The 15,983-nt window shown below is 43.4% G+C and overlaps 1 protein-coding gene across 3 annotated transcripts in view; it reads left to right on the forward strand.

Moving 5' to 3' along the window:
• Positions 1 to 15,983, forward strand: part of CACNA1I (calcium voltage-gated channel subunit alpha1 I) — a 1,904,325-nt gene that overhangs the window by 1,476,221 nt on the left and 412,121 nt on the right. For all 3 annotated transcript variants that reach the window (XM_089683626.1, XM_089683627.1, XM_089683628.1), the window contains exon 23: positions 14,795 to 14,987. In XM_089683626.1, coding sequence (XP_089539752.1) covers positions 14,795 to 14,987 — 193 coding nt within the window. The remainder of the gene's footprint in view (positions 1 to 14,794; positions 14,988 to 15,983) is intronic.

The raw sequence follows: 15,983 nt of genomic DNA on the forward strand, positions 1-15,983 counted from the left end.
ACTGTTCTCTCTCCTAGAGCATAACGAGCAGTAAACCCCTGCAGTGCGGGCACAGACCCACTGCACAGGCAAAAGAAAATTTTGCACTGAATTCTACTTTAATTTACAGCATTTTTTCACACCTGTCTAAAACGTTTGCACAGTAGAGTATACATATGCAGTATATAGTAATTCCACATGATAGTGTGCACCACTTCATAATATTTTATACCAGCAGAGCTTATACAAAATTATGTAACTGTTTTGAATAACATGGAAATCCTGGCATGACATGATTTAAACAGAACCACCTATATAAAAATGACTTATTTTCAACATATACTGTATATTTTCTTTTTTTGCAAGTTGTTATAAATATAAAATTCATCATGCCTGGAATGACACTTTTTTTTTTAAATGTGTCTGCTCAGTACAATCATATCAATACTCTGTATATTATTGGATACAGATGACATGGACTAGTCCATTCATTATTTAGTTGTGTAAGGTGTGTCACTGCTGGTCTTACCTGGCAAATAACTCGCATGTTGTACTACGTTGTTGTTGTAACTGTAGGGGAGAATTAGCTCCATGCACACTAGCAGGTTTTTTTTTTAGTGCAAAAAAAGCTGGAAAAAACATGCTGGTAACAGTATTTTTAGTACTGATTTTTTTTTTCCATAATGTTTATTATGAAAGTTCAAACAAAATATACACGTAGTGCATAATAATACAGTGTGGTAAAGAAAATAGTACATGCAGTATATCACCATGGCCAAAATACATACATAGAGAGATGATTGCATAGACAAACATGGACAAAGATTGCATGTCATAAATGCTAACATTGAGATTATTATAGGGCACGTAGGTGAGGCGACAAACAATAAGGGCAGGGGTAAAGGCACAGAATACCCGAATCCAAGATAGGGCAAATGGGAGCACAATATGGGTAAATGCAAGCATTGATCCCCCATGGGTCTAAAAACGTATGAGAGGTGAGGTAAGGGAAAATACGTAATGACTAAGTATATCCCATAAAGGGAATCAGAGAATGCGAGCACTAAGTGGACAAAAAAAAGGGGGGGCTACGGAGTGGGTTGCATGTAGTGGTAATCCGTGTTTGGGATGAGATCTTCATGGATCAGGCGGCACGCGTATTGCCATATGCAAATATGTATCGGTGTTTGTTACCTATAGGCCAGGAAAGCAAGATGATGGGGCATATGGAGAAGAAAAAAGGAGGACATGCAAGATGAAAAGGAAAAAGAGAAAGAAGCAAAATAGGATAAAAAGGAGTCTAACAGGAAGAGGTAGGGAGGAGGGATAAAGAAGGAGAAGAAAGAGAAAAAAAAAGGGGGGGGGAGGGAGGGGAGGGAAGGGGAAGAGGAGCAGAGAGGGAGGGGGGGGGAACTAGGGAAGGGGGCAGGGTGGGCAGGCTTATCATCGATGTAAGAAGTCTAAGGACACAACAGCTAACATAATTCCCGTAGGGGGTAGAAACAAGTGTCAGACAGTCAGGAGGCCCATTATGGAACGGAATTCTGATGTTGTTTGAAAATGAGTCCAGCAAGACCAGGTAGGAGAGAATTTGGTTGGGTTATCTTGTGATGAAGCAATCAGCTCTTCCATCTCTGCTACTTTTCCCAAATGGGTGAACCAGTCTCGAATGGAAGAGGGGCGGGTGGATCCCCATAGAACAGGCAGACAGAGTCTAGCCGCGTTGCGCATATGCATAGCCAGTGATTTAAAATAAAGATGTCTGGGGAGGGAGGAAAAGTGGAGGAGGAATTGGGCCGGAGAGAATCAAGAGATAAAGTGGAAACCATCGAAGTTATCCGGTGAACTTCCTGCCAGAAAGGCTGGATACTTGGGCATGACCACCAGATATGGAGGAAAGACCCGTCTGGTGTTCCGCATTTCCAACACTTGTTAGGCAGAGAGGGGTTGAAGCGATGGATTCTAGAAGGGGTACGGTACCAATGGGAGGCCAGTTTGTAGCCGTTTTCTTGCATTAATACATTCAACGAGCATTTGTGGGAGTAGGTAAAGATTTGATCCCAGTCTGAAGAGAAGTATGTTTCCAGGTCTCTGCTCCAAGCTCTGCAGGCGGGGAGGGAGTCAGGATTCCCACCTCCAACCAGGAGGAGGTAGACTAGTGAGATCAGATGCCTCTGGGGTTCAGCTTTAGAACAAATAGATTCAAAGGGGGTAAGAGAACGGGTCCATTTATGACGGTGTTCAGGCGTTTGTAAAAAATGCCTGATTTGAAGGTAAGCCCAGAAGGGAAATGTTTGATTTCTCATGCTGCCCACCAATGAGGAGTAAGGTTTCAATCGGCCCTCATGGAAAAAATGTTCAGCCTTCACCTGGCAATGTGGCCAGTATTCAGACAGAAAGGACTTACTCATGCCTGGAGGGAAGTCGGGATTTAAACGAAGAGAGGTTAAGGGGTTAGGAGCATCCAAAATGGTAGCTGACTTACAAGTCAGACGAAAGATTTCACAGGTCTGCCAAAAAAATTTTTTCAAGAGCTGTTTTGGTTACTCTACATAAATATTTATGTTTTTTGGTGCACTGAATCCGAAAATGACCTCCATTTTGTCATAGGACATCACGTTTCCTGACAATTTAGGTAACTATGTTAAATAAGGCAATACCTCAAAATAAATGGAAATAGACTTATAAAATTAAAGGTTTATTACAATTTTTTCATGAAAATCCTTTTTTGAACTGAAATGAGCTCACCTACACACACTAAACTCGATTCTTCTTCCCTGTGAGGCTCCTCTTGGTGCATTTACGCTTGTGAGTAGCATCTGGAATGTCTCTCTGAATGCTCCATTTTCCCTGGTATCTCCTTTCCATCTCTTTAATGTCTTGGTGGAATCGTTCACCTTGTTCCTCACTCACAGCTCCCAAATTTTCAGGAAAGTAGTCAAGGTGGGACTGGAGGAAATGCACTTTCAAACTCATCAGGCAACCTAAAGCTTGAAATGCTTTCAGCATTCGTCCGACGATCTTTTTGTAGTGAGGATCTTTGTTATTGCCTAAAAATTTCTGTACGACTTCTTTACATGCAATCCACCCTTCTTTTTGAGGATCCGTCATGGTATTGACAAACTCTTGATCAACTATAAGCCTTCTAATGTCTGGTCCCACGAACACACCTTCATTCAATTTTGCCTCCGACATGCCTGGAAACTTGGTGACCAAGTATTTGAAGCATTCTCCATCTCTTGGAAGTGATTTTACGAATTGCTTCATCAATCCCAATTTTATGTGGAGAGGTGGTAGAAGAACTTTATGGGAAGGTACCAAAGTTTCTCGGAAGACATTTTTTTCACCGACTGTTAGCACCCTCGGCTGCCAACTCTTCTTGGTCCAGTGATTTTGTCGGTCTCGACTGTCCCATAGACACAGAAAACAAGGGTATTTGGTATACCCAGCTTGTTGCCCGAGCAGCATGCACAAGTCCCACACACTTGCCAACCATGGTCTTCATATTTAGGTTTACGAAGAAGCAATTCCAAGTTCTCGTAGGTTTCCTTCAAGTGTACGGAATGACCTACAGGTATGGAAGCGTAAAAACCACCGTTGTGGAGTAAAACTGCTTTGAGACTTCTTTTTGAAGAATCTATAAAAAGACACCATTGCTCTGAATCATATTGGATTTTAAATTGACCCATCAGACCTTCGACATCGATGCAATAAACCAACTTGTCTTCCTGGGCGAAGTAAGGAACAAACTCCTTTTCACGATGTCTGAACCATGAAGATGACACTCCTGGCAACAATAAATTCCTGCTTTTCAGCCTTGATCCAAGTAACTCAGCGGCATCTTTGAGAAGATTCAAGTCTCTTACCAAATCATTCCTCTCCTCCTGAGAAAACAATTTTGGTCTTGTATCATCTTCAAAGTCAGAACTTGATTCGTCATCTGGTTCACCTTCATCGGAGCTAGGTATCTCTTCCAAGGTAGCAGGGGGCTTGGGTACTGGTATGTCTGTGCCATGGGGGATGGGACGAATTGCTGAGTGAAGATTGGGGTATGAAATGGAATGCTTCCATTTGGAATTAAACCCTTTCACATCGCATGAACAAAAGTAACAGTCGTCACTATGGTTCTTTTGCTCTCGCCATACCATAGGAATCCCATAACAGAAAGATTTTTTCTTACCCTTGAACCAGTTTCGGAGGTCCTCAACACACCGTTTGCACACTTTATGAGGCGCCCAAACTTTATCTTGATCTCCAATTTTTAGTCCAAAGTATGCAAAGTATACTTTTTTCACAAAGTTTGTAATATTCTGCTGTTGCCTCAACACTGTATATTCACCACAGATGAAACAGAAACTGCCTGGCGATTAATACACTTTCGCAGAGCCATAACATAACGGTTGAAGAATGACGAGCTAACACAAACTGCAATGAAAAAGTGTGAACAGCCTAGAACCAAGAACCTGATGATGATTCATGCACAAGTGTGGACTGCAGGAGAGAGCAGCTCTGTGTCTGTACACGAGAGGTCACAGTGCTGGCCACGCCCCCTTGCACTGACCAGAGCTGCTGCTATCTGCCCTGTGTCTCCCTCCCACTGGATTCTTCAGGAAAGATTAACCCCTTCTACCATTAGAAGCACAGACTCAGGGCTGAGACTTACACAGCATGCTGCTGAGTATCCCAGTAGTCAGACATGTCACTCAGAGCAGCATTTGTATTCACCCCCTTTGCAGGGGGGAGGGGCAGAGATTGTTTACCTGCAAATAACAAAGGGCCGGAAGAGAACTAGGGAAATGAGGAAATAGAATTTTTTTTCCCTAAAACTTGCTTAGCTTATGTATATATTGCTGACCATCAGATTTACAGTGCTATATTTTTTTTTACATAACTCGGACAACCCCTTTAAGGTTTTTTTGGCATTTTATATCTTAAATGCACTTATGTGAATTAATTAATAGTAATTTGGACTTTAAATTTGGTTAAAAACTCATAATATAAAAAAAACCACAAATTAAAAAAAATTTATAAATTTGACAATTTTGCATTTTGTGGTAAATCATGACATCTAGGAGTTTTTTCAATATTTTATTTGTTTTCAGCACACCAAAAAACATGGAAATTAGATGAAAATAATCAAACCGCTTTTTAGTCGCAGACCTGTGTTTTCAATGTAGGTCCCAGCAATGGATGTGTGAGGAGGGCCCGGGGTGTATGCTTTGCTGTAAGCCAGGGGATCGATGCTATAGGAGAGGGGGACAAAGAGTTCTCTAAATTCACCCAAGCTTTGGTGGTCGAATGAACATGCCAATCAATAACTCTAGAGAGCTGGCAAGCCCAATAGTACCGTTGTAGGTCAGGGAGTCCGATCCCTCCTTTAGATTTAGGGAGAACCAGTTGGGAATACGAAATGCGTGGATGCTTTAGATGCCAAAGAAATAATGAACACATTCTTCTGCACGAGGTAAAAAAGGCAAGTGGTAGTTGAATAGGTAGGGTTTGAAAAAGAAAAAGAAGACGAGGGAGTACGTTCATTTTGAGTATGGCAGCCCTCCCGAACCATGAGAAGCAAGGACAGTGCCACTTCATGAGGTCGTCTTGAATGGATCTGAGAGCTGTGACAAAGTTTTTAGTATATAGGTCAGATAGGTCACGAGTGAGCTGGATACCTAAATAAGTGAGTAAGTAAGTGAATAAGTAAATCATTTTTCCAATGAAACAGGAATCGGGACTGACAAAAAGAATTCCATGTCAGAGGAAAGAGTGACGTTAAGGGCAGAGGACTTAGAATAATTAATTTTAAGGTTCGAAAGATATTGAAATAATGACAAATATTTTAGCAGATTAGGCAAGGAAGTTCGAGGATCCGCTAAAAACAATAGGATGTCATCCGCATAAGCAGCAATTTTGTATTCTTGAGCTGCTGCTGTAATGCCTTTGATGTCGGGATTCAAACTAATTTTGCATAGCAGTGGTTCCAATGACAATACAAAGAGGAGCGGGGAGAGGGGACAACCTTGACGTGTCCCATTCCCAAGGGGGAAGAGGTTCGATAGGTGGCCATTCACTCGGACCTGTGCCGTTGGGCCAGAATAGAGGGCCATAATTAAGTTAAGCCTGTGTTCTTTCAAGCCGATCGCCTGCAGGGACGCCTTCAGTTAGTCCCATGCCACTCTATCGAAGGCCTTCTCCGCATCCAAAGAGAGGAGGAGCCCAGGGGTGTTAGATGTGCGAAGCCAGTGGAGGAGGTGAAGGGCCTTAGTGGTATTATCTCTAGCTTCTCTGCCAGGGATGAAACCCACTTGGTCTAAATTGATCAGGGAGGGGAGCAAGGGAAGGAGACGATTGGCAAGAATTTTCGCAAAAATTTTGACGTCTACATTCAAGAGGGAAATGGGCCTATAATTGGATACCAAAGATGCATCTTTACCCCCTTTGGGTATGGCTGAGACGTGCGCTTCCAAGAGGCGGTGTTGTGATAAGGGGGAGGAGGAGAAGGTGTTAAAGGCAGAGAGAAAAGGGGCGCTCAGGATGTCAAGAAATGATTTGTAATAAGCTGCAGAGAAACCGTCAGGACCCGGGCTCTTACCAGGTTTCAATTGTTTGACAGCTCGCTCAAGTTCGTCAGACGTAATGTTTTGTTCTAAGGCTTGTACCGTATCCTCAGGAGGAGCGGAGGGATTATAGAGATGACAGAAGTCAGATAGCAGAGTAGTCCTGGTTGTAACGGTGTCAGGTGGGGGATGTTCAGGGGGAAGGTTGTATAGGCTGTTCTAAAACTGCTCGAAATGAGAAACAATGTCAATATTTGATGTGGCGATAGCGCCATCCAGACCCCTGATTTTGTGGACTGTCATGCTCGACTTTTTTTCTCGAAGGGCTCTAGCCAGAAAACTCCCGCTTTTATTTGCAAATTCATAAAATAGCTTCTGCGACATAATGTATCTACGTTTAGCTGCCTTGCCCAATTCGGCCAGGAGCTGGGAGCAGGCGGCCGTGAGTTCAGCCATTGTCAACTCGGCCTGAGTACGCTTATGTACTTTTTCCAGGAGTTGGATTTTATCTATAAGAATCTGAAGACGCTCTTGTCTGTCTCATTTACGTTTCATGGCTATGGCTATGAGAGTTTCCGCGGATGACACATTTATGTGCCTCCCATTGCGTTAGAGGGGATGTTTCTGGAGTTTGGTTTATTGAGAAATAGTCAGTTAATTTGGAACGGATCTCAGTTTCGGTTGCTATGTCGGATAGAAGGGAGGCGTCCAATCGCCAGAGCTTAGAGTGGGAGTGTTTTTCGTGGAAACGCAACATCATGGTTATGGGGTGGTGGTCCAAAAAAACCATCGGTTCTATGGAGGCGGCGTGGAGGAGTGAGAGATCAACTTGTGAAAAGAAAATGTAGTCTATTCTGGAATATTTGTTGTGCGGTGGAGAGAAGAATGTCTAGTCTTTAACGTTAGGGTTGAGGATTCGCCAGGAATCGTGGAGTTGTAGGTTGAATCCGCCTAAGGGCTTTGTATGGTAAGAAGGAGCTACCTGAGGAGGAGTCCAATAATGGGCATAAAGGGACATTCAGATCACCTCCCAGAATCAGCATGCCTGACTGGAAGGAGGAAAGGGAAGTAGTGATTGAGCGGACAAAGGAGACCTGTTTGGTATTAGGAGCGTAGAGATTCACAAGCATGATGGGTCGATTAGCAAGAGTGCCTTTTAGAAACAAGTATCTATCTTCGGGGTCTGGGAGTGAGTCCGAAATAGTCAAGGGGAGGTGTTTGGCTAAATCGAAGGATGTGGCCATTCTGACTGCAAGAGGATTAGGGGCGTGATAGACAGTTGGGAAGTGTGAGTTAAAAAGCTTAGGGATGGAATCTTGATGAAAATGTGTCTCTTGAAGAAAGACGACATCAGCCCTTGTATAAATATGAAAATAGGAGGGAACATTTTTCAGGTGTGGTTAAACCTTTAGCGTTTAAAGAAAGGACCTCAAGGGACAACTGTCCTGACGGGGAGTTGGACGAGGTCATGTCCAAAGTGTCGTGTGTAATAAGCCTGATGGGTACTGGGAGTAAGGGGAGCGGGGAAGGATGGAGAAGGAGGGGTGGGAAGGGAAGAGGGAAAAGAAAAATAAAAGAGAGAAGGAAAAGGAGGAGAAAAAGAGAATAGCCGGCTAGAATCAGTAAGAGCTCACTGAGCTCACTGTATGGGAAACGAGGTGAACGTAGAACCAAAATGGGAGAGCCCGCCGACCGGTGGATCCTGAGAAAACTAAGATGTTGGGACTGTAGAGGAAGGAAGAAGGCAGGGCAGTCAATATAAAGGCATTTATGCTCAGTCGGATAGAGTGGAGTAGCAGCCGTCCCCCGACAGATTGCGTAAGTCGCGATGTCTTAAAAAGGAGTTAGAACTAAATGTATGTGGAGCAACAGCAGAATGGGGGATACATGTGCAGGTGTCATATGCAGCCGTTTACAGCAGGTATATATCACGTAATCAATGGTGAGTATACTGTAAGCTAAAACATGACCTAGGAAAAAACCAAAATAGCAGACCAGGTAACAAAATCGCTCTGAGGTAGAGCTAAGGGTGAGGCCAATGCCGGCACTCCCCGCCCCTCCTGGGGGGGGGGGGGCGGGCAGTGCTACCACTTAACTGAGGCATTGAAAGTTAGATTCATAACATTAACAATAACGTAGGGCGATCAGACTGTAAAAAATGACCAACTAGGCCGCAAACCTACAAGGCACAACACGTTACATGAAAGGGAGGAAACATAAGCAAGAAAACCAGAAAACGTACCAGCATGGGCTCAAAGGGCATCAAAGGAGTCGAGCAGCACTTCAGATAGGTACAGAAAAAATGCATGAGCGCACACCTGAAGGGGGAGAGGAGTGGAGTGGAGCGGCTAGAGTAAAAGGGCCTATTTAGGAGGATTAGAGGCCTAACGCTATACATAAGTGTGGGGTTGAAGGAGATGTAAAATCAGGAGAGGGGTTAACATACTCCGCAGAGGATCACCATCTGGTGAACCTATGGAGGTGATGCTCACTCACAGGCATATAACAATACTACAATAACACAAAGGAACAATCACTGGATCCCACCAACCCCAGACCAGCCAACCCAGTCTCCACTTGCAATCTCCTCTGTGGCCTATGAAACGGTAAAGGATATCTGATGTCAGGCGCCTCTCTGGGTGATCTCCATAGGTGGTCTTTGGTGAGGAATTTAATGCAAATTGAGTGTGGTGAAGGAAAGGGGGACAGGGGACCCTTCTAGAAGATAGCCAAGATTACATGGGCTTCATGGCCGGGATCTGGAGTGAATGGGAGGGGAATATAATGGGCCAAAGATCTATCAAAGATCGTACGCTAGGTTGAGGTATATGTAGGCTTGATGAGGGTCTCGTGGGAGGGGTTTAGCGGAAAAAGCAAATCGAATGGAAGTCAGGTGGTTGCAGACTAGGGTAGCACTGGCAGTGCCACAAGGAAGCTTGGAGAGAAGGGAGGCAAGAAGAAATGGACTATGTCAGATGAGCAAGCAATTGGATAGCGGATGTTGCAGAGTGAGATCTATGGAGTCACCAACAGCATGCGTATAAACATATGCTGGAGTGTCAGGAGGTACAAGCTGGAGCGGGATTGGGGAGTTTTCAAGGTGGGGGGTCTGGGGCACCTAAAAATAGTATCTTACACAGTATCAAGGGAGTCGAGCATCACCTCAGATAGGTCTGAAGAATACTCCTAATTACGCGCATGCATGGGGAGAGGGATGGGAGGGAGCGGCAAAAAGTCATGGAGCCTGGTGGGGAATATTGGAGGCCTACTTCCATGAAGGAGCAGGGGGGGAGTGAAGATGCCAAAATAGAAAAAGGGTAACCAATCACTACAGGGGGCTACCATCCAGGGAGCCTAATGAGGTGATGCTCGCTCGTAGGTATAAAATAACAATGCGATATGATAGAGGAATAAGCAACGAGTCCCACTGAACCCCAACCCACCAACCCAGTCACCACCTGTCATCCCATCTGCATATTATAAAACGATAAAGGATATCCGATGGTAGGTTCTTCTCTAAATGTTCTCCGTGAGAGATCTTTGGTGAACAGTTCAAGGCGCGTTGAGCGCAGTGCAGAAAAGAGGGGCAGGGAACCCCTCTAGTAGATGACCAAGCAAACCTCAGGAGTTTCATGGCCAAATCCTGAATTGAGGGAAAAGGGGATGTAATGGAGCAGGGATCTTCCAGAGAACGTCCGCTGAGTCGAGGTATATATGGACTTGACCAGGGCCTCGTGAGAGGAGCTTAGCTAAGGTGGAGAGGCAGATGGGAGTCAGGTGGTTGCAGTCTAAGGCAGCAGTGGCGGTGCCACAATGAGGCTTGCAAAGGAGGGAAGCAGAGTGAGATATACCGTGGCAGATGGTTGAGGAATTGGATGGCAGGGTGTTGTAGAATGAGATCCAGGGAGCCTCCAGAGGCGTGCGGGTGATCGTATGTCAATGTAACAGGAAGTTCAAGCTGGAGCAGGTGTGGGAGGGCTTTCAGCGTGGGGATTCTGAGGCCCCTAAAGGTAACATCCAAGGAACAGGAGTTGTCCGGATAAGCTGCGGGGGTGAGGTGTGAAGGTCAGAAGTCGGTAGAAGGTTGGCAATGTTTTGTGGATGAGAGGGGCAGGAGCGAGAGAAGATGCAGAGTTCCTAAACCTCACGGCGGGGCCTTCTGTGAGCAGTTGAAGCCGTTGGGCTGGATGTGGTAGTAGGGCCCCTGTCATGAGGTCTCGGGGGGGTCAAGGGAGCAGAGCGGCGTCGACGAGAAAGGTGACCTTGCCACTCCATTGCACTGGTTTCCGAATCAGTTGTTGGGGCAGAAGGGATCCGCATATTCCTGTACCAGTCAGGAAGGTCGAGTAGTGGTATTTCTAGAGCATCGCAGAAGTTGGGCAAGTCCTCTGGGAACCGCAGATTAGCAGTGCGCCCGTGTGGAAAGGCAGAAGGGAAACCGCCATCTGTAGGGTATGTTGTGGGATCAGAGCGAGTCCAGTATTGGGCAGAGTTGCCTCCATTGTTGTAGGGTCATATTGGAGAGATCTTGGAACAGATGTATTTCTGACCCCCTTTACAAAAGGCGTCTTCTTTCTGTGGCGCATCTGAGGATATCCTCTTTAAGTGAAAAACTAACTAGACAACATACTATGTCTCTGGGGGGGTCTGTATCTCTGCCCCTAGGTCGGAGTGATCTATGGGCACGATCCATGTCAGTAGGCGTCGCAGGTGGGCGGCCCAGCAGGTCATTAAAGATCGTCACGACTGTTCTGGAGATTTTGTTCGGTTCTACAGATGCTGGTATGCCACAGATTCTGATGTTATGTCTGTGTCCATGATTGTCTAAATCCTCAATGTGTCTATAGAATTCGCGGATGCTGGAGGCGTGGGAGGCAGTTATCTGCTGTAATTCCACTATTGCGTCTGCATTTTGTTTGGCAGATAATTCTACCCCTTCTAATCTGGTGCCCAGGGAATGGAGGTCATCACACAGGTTAGTAAGGGCAGTAGTAAACGTTATTTTAATGTCAGCAGCCACAGCATGTAGGTCTCTCAATGATAGGGCATGGGATTCAGAGGAGAGATCATGCTATGCGGCAGAATCTGATATTGTGTCAAAGGCTGTGCGCCGTGGGATGGCTGCGGCTGCAGAGGGAAGGGGGGAGGGAGAGGGTGATGACTGCGGCCTGTCCCTCTGCTGGGAGTGGAATAGCTCCTGAATATGATGTGCTGGCTGCTGATTAGGGACCCGTGGGGAGCGGGACCGGGAACCAGATGTGTTCCGGTCCGCTTTCCCCATGTTTGCCTGCCCTGTGCTCACCCAATCCGCAGTGTAAGGGAGTAGGATGTCTCCGGCCGGTGGGAGCTCCCAGCTTAAGCGGCCATCTCGGATCGCAGCAGACCACGCCCCCAACTGGAACTGTTTTTAGTAGCGTTTAGGAATGTTGGTATTTTGTTAGCATTTTTTACAGTACATGTAAGAAAAAAAAACTAGAAAAAAGCTGTTAGGAGTGTTTTAGTAGCATTTAGCATTTTGTTTTCTGCCAGAATAAACACTCCCAAAAGCGCTACAAAAACAATTTTTTTTCTGCTCCTAAACGCTAAAGATTGAAAAATGCTACTAGTCTAAAATAATGTGCATGGACACATAGAATAACACTGTTTAGCTTCTAGGAGCATAAAAAATGCTGATAACAGTTTCTAGGAGCATAAAAAAATGCTAGTGTGCATGGAGCCTACAATTTAAGCACTCAGAATCTGGTGCAGCTGTATTGTAGTCTATCAGCTTCTAAATTCAGCTAGTTCCAGTAGCCTCCCTAGCGGTATGATTATGTCAGTATTTCTGTGCTCAAAGCGGTACATTTTTTTCCATGGAAATATGTAGTTTTTTTATTGTAGGCCTGTAATTCTTAGGAATAACTCACTGAAATCTGTCCGAACAAGAGTCTAGTAAACATCCCGGGTATGATAAAATTTGAAACACGAAATCATAAATTATAATGTAATAAATAATCATAAAAAATAATAATATAATAAATTTATTTCAATAATGTAATCAAACCAAAAACACTGAAATTTGAAATATAGTGCCAAGTTTACTGATCTTAGTCGCAAAATCGTTTTCAGTATCTGATGACAAATTTCCCCACGAATCATTATCACTCAATTCTGCAAATGGTTCTAATTTACTATAACTGTTCTCTAGCTGTTCTAAAACCACTTTTGACCTAAAGGGACGCTTTTTGGACGCCATGGATGTCAGTTTCCAGGCAGAAAGAACAGTAAAAATGCAGTCAGGGCACAGGAAAAAGCACTAGGGACAAAATGTATGTGAAATGGTTTCATACAGTAATGTTTTACTATGTGCTTTTGGTGTATTAGTGAATGTCACTTTTTAACATTTTTAAATTTCCCGCTGGTTACATCCCCGTACGCCCCGACGTCACAGGGAATGGAACCCGGAAGACGGATGCCGGCATCGGCCAGAGGAGATGACCGGGGTCGCTGCAGGGGGGACATCGCGGGAGTGCAGGACAAGGTAAGTGATCGAGGGATCCCGGAGCAATGCTGTAGGGTATTCCCGAGTGTAGATCGGTTATGGTGCTGAAACTTTACCCCGAGCTACACACGGGAATACCTCCAGGAAGGTTAAGCTTTGACTATAAAACCTGGAAGCTGATTGGTTTTTATGCAGAGCTGCATCAGATTTTGCACGCTCTAGTTTTAGTAAATCTCCCCCTATATGTTTTACAAACTTTGCTGGAATAAAATATTTTCAGGTGCTGTAGACTTTGTGTGGAAATACCATATAACAGATGACAGGTTGCACCATTCCGAAATTGTAGTAAGTAATTTTATATGTATACTGTATATAGATTTTATATATATATATATATATATATATAGGGGTTGGACAAAAATCTGGAAACACAACATGATCTGTAGGTGTGAAAGTGATGACATGTTTCTCATTCAAAGCAGAAGTGATGTAATATTCTTTTGCTTCCGCTGTATGATGAGACAGCTAACAGGTGGGAAGCCTCACTTTCGTCATTCACTGTGTGCACTGCTAGTAATACGGAGTCATGTCAGAGCTTACTGAGTTCCAAAGAGGGCAGATTGTTGGTGCCTGCTTAGCTGGTGCCTCTGTGACTGAAGTTGCCAATTTATTTGTGTCGAGAGGTACAGTATCAAAGGTTATGACCGCATATACAGTTTCCAGGAAAAAATCATCTGATAAGCATAAGCACAGTCAACTGGTCAACTGACCAAAAGAGACAAAAGGACATTGCGCAGGATTGAGAATGAGAATTGAGGAATGAGAAAACTACTACATGTAGCAGAGCTCAATCTCAGTCTTCCAAAAACCATGTCCACAAACCAGGCAGAGGGAATTCCATAAGCAAAACATTCACAGGCCAGCAATTGCCAAACCACTAGTGACCGATATGAATGCTCAAAAGTGGAGAGAGTGGTGCAACACCCATGAATGTTCAAATTTTGCTTGACCATGTGCACCCTATGGTGCAGACATTGTTTCCCAAAGACAGCGCCATTTGCCAAGACGGTAATGCTCCGACTCACATAACTGGTGTTGTCAAATCATGGTTTGACAAGCATGCATACCAAGTCTCACACCTTCCCTGGGTGCTGCAGTTACCAAAGCTCAATATTATAGAGCCGCTATGGTCAATTTTGAAAAACCAGGCTCAGACTAATTTTCTGCCTCTTGAATCTCTGCGAGAACTGGAACGATTTTTGCATGAAGAATGGTATTAGATTCCATTATCCACCATCCAAGACTTATATTTTTCAATTTCCAGGAGAATTCAGGCTGTCTTGGTGTTCACCAATGGTGGTCTAACACCACCATTGTTTTACCTGGTGATTCCCTAATTTTGTCCAATATATATATATATATATATATATATATATATATACATATACATACATACATACATACATACATACACACACACACACACACAGAAAGAGAGTAGATATGATATAGAGGGGACAAGGGTATTAGTTGCAATTATCTGTTTTTATAGATTTTTATTATTTAGAGATGTAAAAATGCTAGAAATTTGCAGTATGTATGCTCAGCTTAACCCTAATGCCAGCAGTTTGTCTAAACAAAGTTTTAGTAATGCAACAACAATTTACAATTACATAAATAACAAGTAATAATTATGTATTGTAATATGTAACACTTCTGACATGAATGGCAGGACTGTCCAAAAGTTTGTAATGTTTGTGACTTTTGTTTCTTTTTCTAGCCCATTACCAATCACAACCCATGGATGTTGCTGTATTTTATCTCCTTCCTACTTATTGTTAGTTTCTTTGTGCTCAACATGTTTGTGGGGGTAGTAGTAGAAAATTTCCATAAGTGCCGTCAACATCAAGAAGCAGAGGAAGCCCGAAGACGAGAGGAAAAGCGCCTTAGACGCTTGGAAAAAAAACGAAGGAGTAAGAAAAAGCCTAAGTGTTTGGTCGGTTCGTAGGAACTATAACTTCTTCCTATCTTCTTCCTCCCACCTCCAGTGCCACTATTAGTGTCCATGATCTACCATGCACATTAATTTCAAGAACTAGACCAACAGTATATTTAAACACCTTGGCATATGTATCAGGGTTTTTCCATTTTTGTTGTACTACATCTGCTATATTCAATTTGGCAGATAGTGTTACAAACTTTCAGAACAACCATCTTGTTGAACAAACAAGTAATCATACAAAAACAACAATATAAGTGTGAATACCTATTTTGATATATTATCATTGTTATAAATTACTAAATTATCTATGTCAGTGATGTTTAAGCAACAACACTGACCTACATTTGTGGTCCTGTTAGCATGGACTTCGTCTCTTTCAAGGCACAAATAAATGTCAAATCTATTAGTGGCTATTTTTTTTTAGAAAGATTTGGAAAACAGCTGGCGTATTTCCACTGTTGCGTAACACTTTTGGTGAAATTTCATTACCGGTACCTGGAATCAGTGAAATTTCACATTGCTTAATATTAACACTAATGACATCACAGCTGGCAACTTTAGCAACTCTGTCTATTTTTGTTTCCCTTTTGTCTAAACAACATTAAATTATTAATCTTCAGCTTTGTGGTTGCTAAGCTGTAAACTGCTGATCTAGAGATGTCAGACAGACAGACTTTGATAAAAAAAGACAGTTACTTTCTTACAGAAGGATTTTGAGACACCTAATTTTTCTGTGGCCTGGACCATTTTTAAGTGCAGGATCTGGCTTGTAGGCCTATATTTCACATTGCACATTTTGCTTTGCAATTGGTAAAAATGTAATGTAAGCCCCAGAGCAACAATCTAAATATAATCATGGATGAAAAGGGGGAGTGAAGAAAGATAGAAAAGGGAAGAAGGATGTAATCATTTGCAAGAGCAATCCTGTTCTGTTAAATTCTACTAACCCTTATGATTAACCACTTTC

Source organism: Staurois parvus, unplaced genomic scaffold (assembly GCF_062004578.1).
Source record: "Staurois parvus isolate SC_StPar_1 unplaced genomic scaffold, SC_StPar_1.0 ptg000316l, whole genome shotgun sequence".
NCBI lineage: Eukaryota > Metazoa > Chordata > Amphibia > Anura > Ranidae > Staurois > Staurois parvus.